General features: G+C 60.9%; 1 protein-coding gene across 1 annotated transcript; it reads left to right on the top strand.

Annotated features, from left to right (window-relative positions):
- The first annotated feature begins 1491 nt into the window (after window positions 1-1491).
- LOC137159113 (collagen alpha-2(I) chain-like) lies at window positions 1492-7075 on the top strand. The gene is made up of 2 exons (XM_067557315.1): window positions 1492-1571; window positions 4759-7075. Exon 2 carries the CDS (start codon window positions 5053-5055, stop codon window positions 6955-6957), a length of 1905 nt encoding a protein of 634 aa, XP_067413416.1. The 5' UTR covers window positions 1492-1571; window positions 4759-5052; the 3' UTR covers window positions 6958-7075.
- Window positions 7076-10875: the final 3800 nt, after the last annotated feature.

Here is a 10875-nt window from a genome sequence, read left to right as displayed (position 1 = left end):
CCCTTGTTGCCTCCTTTATGGGCTGCGTGCAGGGCCAGCTTAACCCAGCACTGGGACCAGCGGTTGCAATGCCTGGTGCTGGCAGTGGTGGGGTGCGTTTAACCCTGCACTGCTGTCACAGGGATGAAGCCAGGGGCCAGGAGGTCCTAGCAATGCAGTGGGCAAGAGACTCTAAAGAGGGGGCTGGTGCCCCTCGCTAAGGATCTCCGGCAGCTTCTCCTCATCATGGTCGTAGGAGAGGAGGCAGGGGTGGGTGCTGGGAAGCAGGATGCCTGGGTTCCTTTCCTGATTCTGCCACTGATTTGCCAGGTGGCCTGGGGCAAATGGTGCCTCGGTTTCCCCATCTGTAAGGTGTGTGTGTGTGTGTGTGGGGGGGGGGGGGCAGGGAGGTGATAAGGTTGACCTAAGCGAGGCCAAGCAGTTTAATTCACTGAGTTTGGAGTTCCCAGCATGGATGGCGAAGAGTGACAGTAAAACCTGGAGCAGGGTCTTTGGCTGAAATAAAGGGGGGGTGTCATATCCTCCCCCTGTGTGGTTGCAGAGGGACAAGGGAGGCAGGGCAGTGAGGCTACAGTTTTGTTCTCCTGAGTTAGTCCTTTCTCAGTTTCTGGATGGATATCACCCTCCAGGCGACTCACTATGGGGTGAGGTGGGGCTAAGCGGCAGGACGCCTGGGTTCTAGTCCCAGATCCGGGTGGGAAGAGGGGGGCTAATGGTTGTGTGTTTTGGGTGGGGAGAGCTGGCCTCTATTCTGAGCACTGGGAGGGGGAGTCTAAGGGTTAGACTAGAATCCCAATCTGCCCTGTTCCAAACCCTGCCCCCCTCCCCCAAGAGCTGAGGTTACACCCCAGGAAGCCCCCCCACCCTCAAGCTCTAACCACTAGACCTCACTCCCCTCCCAGAGCCAGGGATTAAACCCAGGCATCCTGGCTTCCAGCCCCCCCCCCCTCTAACCACTGGACCCTGCTCCCCTCCCCGAGCCAGGGAGTGATTCCAGAAGTCCTGGCTCTGAATCCTCTGCTCTATTAGCCCGTAGAGCCCAGGGGTCCGGACTCCCAGCCCTCCCGTCTCCCCAGCTCTAGCCACTGCCCCAAGCACTGCTAGCACTCCCCCACACCCTCCCCACCCCTGGCCTGGGCGCAGGCTGGGAGCATCTGCCCAGCCCTTGCCAGGTAGCCCTGCCTCCCCCACATCTGCAGCCCCCCTTTGCCACAGACTGGTTGCCATGGGAACGATTGGGGTGAGCTGTGCCTTGGCAAAGGCGGGGGGGTGGGGGTGGTTGCAGAACCAGAGCGAAGCGCAGGAGCCAGGAGCCCCGCGGCCAGGCAGCAGCTGCTGGACCAGACTGGACCGGACTGAGCGTGGGCCCTGCAGTCCTGGGCTGGGGCAAGTGTGGGGGTGTCCGGTGGGGGGGGGGCGGTTTGTAGATCTCCAGGCTGGGACAATCCTGTTTGGATCAGGGGAAGAGCTGGAACTGAATGGAGGCGGGTCGGCATCCCCAGCTGTGTCACCCCCCATGGGCCAGTCCGGGCTGGCCCTGCTCCCCGCCCGGGGGCCCTGGACAGCCGTAGGTGGGTTGTGGGGGCTCTCCAGTGCCTGGGGGTGGGGGGGGCTGCCTTTGCACTCAGGTGGTGGCTCAGTGATTTATGGGGACTGCAGAGCTGGGGGGTGCAGGTGTGTGGGTGTGTGTGTGTGTCGGGGGGAGGCTAAGGAACTGGGAGGACAGTGGGGGTGGGGGTGTTGGAAGCCAGGCCTCCTGGGTTCTATCCCCAGCTCTGGGAGGGGAGTGGGGGCTACTGGTTAGAGCAGAGGCTGGAAACTAGGACTCCTGGGTTCTGTCCCTGGTTCTGGGAAGGGAGCAGGGTCTAGTGTTTGGCGGCTGAGCATTAGGACTCCTGGGTTCTATCGCTAGGGTTGGTTCAGCAGTGGCTCATGCCCTGGGTGGGGTGGAGGAGATAAGCAGTCCTCTTGCAGGAGCAAAATCACTGAATGTGCCTGGCGCTCAGGGGCACTTTCCCTTGCCAGGGCAGCCCCAGCCGGCTGGTTCCCTCTGCAGGAGGCAGACGGGATCGTGACCTGTCCGTGCCAGGGAAACCTGAAAATGCCAAGGTCATAGCAAGCGGCAGAAGGCGAGCAGATTCTCCCATTCACAAACAGTGCTCCTGATCCTTCCCGCTGCTTATCAAGAAGCCCCCCAAAAATGCACAGCCCCCTTTATTGCACTTCAGTCTCTGGCTCCAAATCAGCAGCTGGGTCCAGTAAAGTGCGAATGATTTAAAACTCTGCTTGCTCATCATATAAAATGTTCTCATCCCCAAAGGGCCAGCCACGTTACTAGATCAGTAGAGGTTTGGTTCTCACACAAAATCCCACGCTGCCAGCCCATCCTTCAGTAACTAAAACAAGGTTTATTATAAAAGGAAAGAAACAAACATGGTGGGAGATGTTAAATGATCAAAGCAATCAGATACATACAAATGACTCTAAAGTCCATACATCAGATTCTTAGCAGACTTGGAGTTGGCAGGCTTATATAGTCCCTCAGTTGTACATCCAGTACCTGGATGGGTCTCAGTCCTTTGGTTCACAGCTTCAGCTGTAGAGCATTTGATTCAGCGGTAGGAAGCAGGAATAGAATAATAGAAGATGAGGGTTGGAAGGGACCTTAGGAGGTATGTAGTTCAACCCCCTGCTCAAAGCAGGATTAACCTCAGCTAAATCATCCCAGCCAGGGCTTTGTCAACCCGCACCTAAAAACCTCTAAAGATGGAGATTCCGCCACCTCCCTAGGTAACCCATTCCAGTGCTTCACCACCCTCCTGGTGAAAAAGTTTTTCCTAATATCCAACCTAGACCTTCCACACTGCAACTTGAGATCATTGCTCCTTGTTCTGTCATCTGCCACCATTGAGAACAGCCGAGCTCCATCCTCCCTGGAACCCCCTTTCAGGTAGTTAAAGACTGCTATCAAATCCCCCCTCATTCTTCTCTTCTGCAGACTAAACAAGCCCAGTTCACTCAACCTCTCCTGATAACCCATGTGCTCCAGCCCCCTAATCATTTGTGTTGCCCTCCGCTGGACTCTTTCCAATTTGTCCACATCCTTCCTGTAGTTGGGGGCCCAAAACTGGACACAATACTCCAAATGAGGCCTCACCAATGCCGAATAGAGGGGAACAATCACTTCCCTCGATCTGCTGGCAATGCTCCTACTAATGCAGCCCAATATGCTATTAGCCTTCTTGGCAATAAGGACACACTCTTGACTCATATCCAGCTTCTTATCCACTGTAACCCCCAGGTCCTTTTCTGCAGAACTGCTGCCTAGCCCGTCGGTCCCCAGCCTGTAGTTGTGCATGGGATTCTTCTGTCCTAAGTGCAGGACTCTGCACTTCTCCTTGTTGAACCTCATCAGATTTCTTTTGGCCCAATCCTCCAATTTGTCTAGGTCACTCTGTATCTTATCCCTGCCTTCCAATCTACCACTCCCCCAGCTCAGTGTCATCTGCAAACTTGCTGAGGGTGCAATCTATCCCATCCTCCAGATCATTAATGAAGATATTGAAAACCAGCCCCAGCACCGAATGACAAAGACCAGAAGATGGCGCTGGTGCAGCTTTATACCCTTTTTTGCCATGAGGCTTGTACTCCCTCTGTCCCAAACGCAGCATGGCATGGAAAAGCCTCAGAGACCATCTAGCCATGTTCCTACATGTGTCTCCTCAATCTCTGATGCCTCATGAGGTGTAGGCCTGGCTTTTCTCCCTCGGCTTATTGTATTGCAAGGTCATGGCCCTTGACTGGCCCTCCAGCAGGCTGGCCAGTGCTGGTGCTAAGCTTCCTGGGGTTGTCAGTCACCCAGTAGCACAGCACACGTTTTAGATACGACAATATCGCGCACATTCATCGCTTACAATACAGAGCTGATACAGGCGTACAGCTGAGCGTAGCAAGTTCAGTTAAGCTGAACTGCTCTAAGGATACCTACATGGCCTATTTTGCAAGATTTGTTGTAATTTTGCACTATCGCTATCACTAACATTATAAAGGGTTCCCCCCACCCCCCGAAGCCAGCCAGTGTCACAGGGACGTCTCTGAGTCGGGCCCCCAGCTTGGTGTAATTGGGGTGAGCGCGGTGGGGCATGGGCGTCTGGCACCGTGCACTCAGCCTGACGACTGTGCCAGGGCCTGGCTGATGCAGGGATCACTTGGATGGTAAGATCTGCATGGCCCCTTGGGTTGCTGCTTCCCAGCTGAGAGCAGGAGCTGGTAGCAGTGGGAAATATGTCTAGCTTTGGCAGAGATGTGGGGGGGTCTAGTGGTTAGCGGGGGGGCTGGGAGCCAGGACTCCTGGGTTCCCTCCTTGACTTTGGAAGCAGACGGGGTCTAGTGGTTAGAGTGGGGATGAAGGATGGAGGGGGGATAGGCCCGGACTCCTGGGTTCTATATCCAGCTCTGTCACTATTTCACAGCTTGGCTTACGGTGTCTCTCTGCGCCAGTTTCCAAGTCTGTCTAGCAGGGACAGGGCCTTGTGCCCAGGGACAGGTAAAGGGGAGACGTGGTTAAATCAAGCCTGGCTGTTTTTCTAAAAGATTCACCGTAGCTCAGCCAGGAATTGCTCTGGGATCGTTCCCTGGGCGTGGGCGAGGGGGAATCAGGCTAGATGATGGCAGTGGGTCCGTCTGGCCTTGGGATCTATGAATCTACTCAGGGCTAAGTGCCGCTAGTCCAGCTTACTCAGTTTCTGGTTTCCCCAGACGCTGTGGGATTCACCCCATCAAGGGCAGCTCAGCGCCCCCTGCCACGGCCTAGCCGCTCACCCAGAAGAGGCAGTCCCCGGTGGCCTTCAGCCAGGGAAGGACGCTGCGCGGCTGGGAGGCCAGGCTCCATTTGGCCCGTGTGGCAAGCTGGCGCGGCGGGGGAAGAGCCATTCACCTTCGCTGGGTTTGACGCCTGTCTCACGGGGAATCTGCACTCGCGTCCTCAGGCAAACGCTGGCACTGAGGCGGCATCCTTCCTGCTGTTGCCGTTGGCGACGTGAGGGGGCTGAAATGGATGCAGCGAGCTGGGACGGAGGAGTGACGTCCCAGCCTGGCCTAGGCAGCGAAGGAGGTAGCGTCACCCGTGTCCCCTCAGCTCCGGGATCAGGGCTCCTGTCGGAGCACGTTGGCACAGCCCCCCCGCGCCCTTCGGAAAGCGTCTTCCCGAGGCGGAGGATCCGGCTGCTGCGGCAGGGGAAGGGGGCATTGAGCTGGGAGCCCGGTGCCACCCAGAGCTGCCGCAGCATGGAAACCAACCACGAGCATCCCATCCCGGCTGTGAGGCCCCCAGCGAGCCGGGCCGCTGCCCTGGGCTCCGGGCGGGACTCGGTGCCGGGGAGCACGGGCTCCTCCCTGCTTAGGAAGCTGCTCTGCTTCAAGGCAGCGTCCCCGGGGAGGAAGGTGCCACCCTGCCATGGCGAGGGCGCTGGACACAGGCCCATCGCCACCCTCAGCGGAGGTGTGGCGCCCCTTGGTGAGGCCCCCCTGAGATGGCGGCAAAGGGCTGACTCCCCGAGCCCAGGCAGGAGAGGCCTGGGGGCAACGCCAGCCCCGGGGGGCGCCAGACCACGGGACTCCTGGGGTGCCAGGCCCTGGCAGGCTCTCCAAGGCCTGATCGCCGCCCGGACTAAGAGAGGAGTGGGGCCGAGCAGAGGCCAGAGGCTGGCGACTGAGGCAGCGCGAGGGGCTGAGAGGGACGGAGGAGACGCTGAGACGCAAAGGGGGCTGGGGGAGCTCACAGCCCCTGGGTGCGACGACCCCGGCCTGGCCTTGTCAGGAGCAGAGAGGGAGGGAAACGCTGGACCCAAGGGCAAGAGGGGCGGCGGAGGAGTGGTGCACGGGGGGCTGGGAGCCCAGGAAGGGGAAGGGACAGGCCCACAGTCTGCTCCCAGCCTGAGCCTGGAGGAGGCGACTGATGCTGAGCTGGGGTCAGGCTGGAGGTCTCTTGTGGAGGAGCCTGCCCCCGACGTGGGAACTGCCCCGCCACCAGGGGGTGCTGCAGCAGCAGAGCCAGCCCAGGGGCAGGAAGGGGCCAGAGCCCCTGTGACGGGCTTAGCCAGCCAGGGCGAGCGGGGTCAGCAGGAGCCGGCCGGCCCTGCTGTGGAGATGGCTGCCGGGAACCCAGGCTGGGGGCACCACGAGGGAGCAGGGGCTAGGGGGTCCAGCACAGCCAGCCGGGCTGTGGGGGGAAGGCCAGTGGCTTGTGCGCAAGGGGACGCCCCCAAGCAGCGGCAAGAGCAGGGGACCACGATGCTGGCCCCCAGCACCGATGCTGCCGAGCCGCGTGTGACCCCAAGTCAGGGGGAGCCCAATGGACACGGGAACCGGCCCCCTCCTGGAGTTTCCCGCGCCCGCAAAGCCGGGAGCCCTGCCCCAAACCTGCCCCCAGCTGGTGTCTCTGGGAACGACGCCCTGGCTCCACTGACAGAGCAGGGCGCTGGGCATCACGATGCCGCAGGTGGCAGCGACTCGCCGCGGGCGTATCCCCTGGAGCAGCCTGCCCTTGGTCGTGCCAGCCTGCCACCCGCAGGCTCGGCCTGGTGCCACGGGGAACAGGATCAGCCTGAGCCACCGGCCTCCTTGGCACCAGCTCCCGCCCAGGTGGGCGCCATGGACCAGGCAGAGGCTGCAGGAGGAAGCGGGGTGGCCCAGGCACCTGGCACAGATGGTGCATGCCAGCCAAGCGAGGGGGCTCCTCCATACCCTCCCAGTGCCAGGGTGCGGCTGGCCTGCCCTGGGGGCAGCGTGGGGGCCCTGGAGGAGCAGGGGAAGCGGCTGCTGTATGCCGCAGCGGCTGAGATCGTGACAGCCGCCATCGACGCCGCGGCCAGGCAGGTGGCGCGGAAGCAGCGAGTGACCAGCTGGGCAGGGAGCAAAGGGAGCACAGAGGTCATGGGGGGGCTCCACTGCGCATGAAGGACGGTGGCTTTGCCAGGCCATTCCACTCCCCCTCCCCGTGTCCCCACCCTTGCTCAGCCTTTGGGGGGTCTGCTCGTTAAGTGTCTCTGTACTAATTGCTGCTAATAAAACCCTTCCTGCCGCAGGAGCTCTGGTGTGTCCATGCAGCAGGGCCGGCGCCAGGGGCCGACCGCTAGGAGCAGGGCCTCGGCACGTTCTCCCAAGCCAGGCAACAGCCTTTGGAGATGTGACTGAACCGTGGTTATGGGCTGGCGTCCGTATTATTAAATGGGGAAACTGAGGCACGGAGCGGCGATGTGACTTGCCCCAGGTCGTGCAGGAAGGCAGTGGCAGCGGAGGACTTGACCCCCTCCCGTTCTACATCCCAGGCCCCTGAGCTAGGTGCCCATCCCCGCCCCAGCTAGGCATAGACCCCAGGTGTTCTGACACCCAGCCCAACCCTGCTCTAACCACTAGACACCCCCCCACACCCCTCCCAGAGCTGGGACCAGAACCCACTGCTGCTGACCAGCTGCATTCCTAGTGCTACACTCCCCTGTTCTATTAGTGATCAGCACAGAAACCACGGGGGGGGGGGGGGAGGGGGGAGAGATCACAGCCGTCATGGGTCATGGGGAGCACACTCGTCCCACTGCGTCTCCAGGGGGCACCCTCGTTGGCACTGCCCCCCTGCCCCCTACAGCTCAGCGCCTCCCTCCTCACCCAGCGCCGTAGCGGAACTGATCACATTCCGACCGCCGGCGCAGCCCAGCTGATGCGCCTCCCCCACGCACAAATGGAGGCCAACACTCATGGTGCAGGCAGCTGGCTGGACTCACGCCCGCGATGCAGGCTGGGCTGCAGCCAGTAGGCGGCGAGAGAGAGTTCATTAAACAGCTTCCTGCACCTGCCGCAGTCTGGGCCTCACCGAGACACCAGCTCTCTGGCTCGAGGCCAGGATTAGCCGGTGGAACTCCTTGCCACTGAGGCCTAGGCATGCATATGGATCAGGGCCCCCAGGAGGCACAGTTTAACTCCTCCTGTGTTCTCCAGTGACTTTCATGGCTGCGACTCTGCCGGTGCCTCTCACCCCCACAGGCTGGGCCCTGGTGCGCAGCAGAGCAGCCCCTGTGCTTAAAGAATAACTGGGAGGCAGAGCTGGGACTAGAGCAGGGTAAGGCTGGGGTCTCCTCACCCCACAGAGTGGGGCTAAGCAGGCCCTGCCTTTGCCTGCCTGGAGTGGGCGCCTGGCCAACAGCAGCAAAGCAAGGCTGGGATCCTCACCCTGTCCATGAAGGGGATGCAGTCAGGGGAGTTAGGCACCTAAATCCCTTTGGGGATCTGGGCCCAGGCCAACTCTCCTTCCCCCCCACTAGCTCCTTGGGCCCCTAGAGGAGCCCTGGGCCAGGGCATGTTTGGCTGGGCATGAGGGCTGAGTTGCCAGGTGACCCTCCCCCCCCCCCCGGCTTCGGGGGGAGCTGGGGGAGTAGGAGGACTGCCCCAAGGCAACCCTCCCAACCAGTTGATCCACCTATAGAGGTGGTGGTGATGGGGGTGGGTCTCATTCATCTTCAGGGGACACCCCCCACCCCTTACTCGCAGCCTGGGCAGAGACCTACGGGCACCAGGGAGCTGCAGCCTTGATGGGGGTAGTGCAGCAGCCCAGGGACTAAGGACGGTGAAGAGCTGAGGCCTGTCTGGAGCCAGTTGCCTTCATCCCCTCCCCCAAACACCCCCAATTAACCCCCGCCCCCTCCCCACGCTCCACTGCTGTAACCTTTCCCCTTGTCTAGTAACTCCGTGCCCAGCAGCTGGGCTACGAGCGACCCTGCCGCGCTAGGCACTGTACATACTGGACCAATGCAGTCCCCGCTCTAGGGAGCTGACCATCAAAGCAAGCTGGGTCTCAGGGGACAGGGCCTGCGTCCCCTACCCCTGGCACAGCAGGGCCCCGCTTGGCTGGGGCAAGGAGTGTGTCTACACCATCGCTGGCCCCCGGGCCCTGCTCTGCTAGCGCTGTTTGGAGGTGCTGGTGGCCTTTCAGCCAGACCCGGAGAGCCCGGCCGTGCCTGCGGGAAGTGGCGGAGCAGAAATTAAACACAGACACGGACCGTTTCAAATTGTGACTGTTTTTTAAACCATTAGTGGATGTAACACACATTCCTCCTCCGACCAAAGCAAAAGCAGTACACCGTGCTCCCACAGAACTGAGCTTTCCCTCCCACATTAGACAGGCCTGGGGGCAGAATTCACCCCACCATGTGGCAGCCTGTGAAGCATTTCAGACAATTTAAAGTTAAAATCAGCAGGTGTGCGACCCTCCCAGGTCAGCCAGAGATGGTGGGAGAAGGAAAATCTCCCAGCCACACATGAGATGAGGGGGAGAAACCTTCCTCCAGGGAGAAGAAATCCACCTAAACGCAAAGTGGAGAAGAACGCGCCACGCTTGGTGTGGAAAGGATAGGGAATGTGTGTGTGTGTTAGGGGACGGGAGGACGGACGGGACTGATAATCCTTAAAGTAGGTCAGGCTGTAAAGGGGAGGGCACAGGCTGACATGTGGGATGCTGGGGGTTGGGAGGTCCCATCTAGGTTGAATTTCGATAGGGAAGGGTTAGGGGTTATAGGAAGATGGTGTGGGGATAGGGCGAGGATGCTACAGCTTGGTGGGGTTGGGTTACATGGAGAAGCTATTCCAGGATCATGGAGGAATCACCCCATCCCAATGGGGAGGGAGGGACCCAGCTCCACCATTCCCCTCAGAGGGGCAGGCCCAGTGCCTGCAGGTGGAAGCGGGGAGATGCACATGCAAGAGAAAGCTGGGTGGGGGGACAGCTCGGTGGTGCCCAGAGATGGGGGGGCAGGCCCTGGCTGGCTGTGACTCACAGGCCGCCCCCAGTTCTTCAGGGGCCCTAGGACAGGCCAGGCTTGGTTGGGCTCCATGGCCGAGTATTTAATGGCCCCCTGGCACCCGCCATTGCCATGTTAATGTCCTGTAGGCTCAGGGGTGAGCTGGGAGGTGGGGCGGGGGGCGGAATCAGACACGACAACTCACATCCCCTCTCCTGCCGGGGAGCAAGACGCAGCAGGCGATTGATTTTCCAGCTCGCTGGCTTGTCAGAGCGACGCAGGGAGTAGCTGCTTCCACAGTGGCCACCCAACAGCTGCTCAGCCAGGCAAGAGGCAGGCAGCAGTGACGCCGGGGACCAGGTGACTCCCGGAATCAGGGTCCTCGCTTGTTACAGATGCTCAGCCTGAAGCACCAGGCACGTGTTCGCCCTGGCCAAGGGCACTGAGCAGTTCGTGACCCTGCTCTGTTCCCGTCCAGCGGTGCCTGCCCCAGATCAGCTCTCTCCTCAGTGGAGCTTGGCTTGGTCTCCTGGAGTGACTGCTATGCCAGCTGGGAGCGATGGTGGAGAAGGGGCACCAGCTCGGGGGGTGGGCACGTCCTGGCACTCCTTCCCTCGCTGGGATGCCCACTGAGGGCAGGTCACATGGCAGCCACCCGGAGAACGCCACATCCAGAGCTGCCAGCGCGCAGGATCCCTCAGGCTGCTCAGCGGTGTCCCCTCCCCAGCGCCCGGTGGTGGATGCCCACAGCACGTGAGTTCCCTTGGGCTCCCCGCGGTGGAAAGAAGAAGTGTCCGTCGTGGCGGCAGGGTGGGAGGGGCTCTGGGTGAAGAGTCCGAGGGGTCCTGTGGTCCAGACCGATGCCAGCTCCCCCCATGCAGGAGCAATGCTGGGGGAAGGGGTCAGGGAACATCCAGCCACCGTCCCAGGAGGCAGCAGGGGGCGGCGAGCAATGCCCGGAGAGCCATAAGCCGGCCAGAGATTCTTCTCCCCCCATTGATCATTGCCAGCCACCATATTCCTCGTCCACCCAGCACAAGCATCTGCACCCGGCACGCATCCCACTTTCCCCTCCACACCTGTCCCC

This window comes from Emydura macquarii, unplaced genomic scaffold (genome assembly GCF_026122565.2).
Source record: "Emydura macquarii macquarii isolate MOO-44397 ecotype Brisbane River unplaced genomic scaffold, CSIRO-AGI_Emac_v2 contig_1790, whole genome shotgun sequence".
Classification (NCBI taxonomy): Eukaryota; Metazoa; Chordata; order Testudines; family Chelidae; genus Emydura; species Emydura macquarii.
This window is presented reverse-complemented; position numbering and strand designations above follow the sequence as displayed.

Excerpts from the sequence above, each read along its gene's own strand:
- LOC137159113 (XM_067557315.1), top strand. The coding sequence starts at position 5,053 with ATGGATGCAGCGAGCTGGGACGGAGGAGTGACGTCCCAGCCTGGCCTA.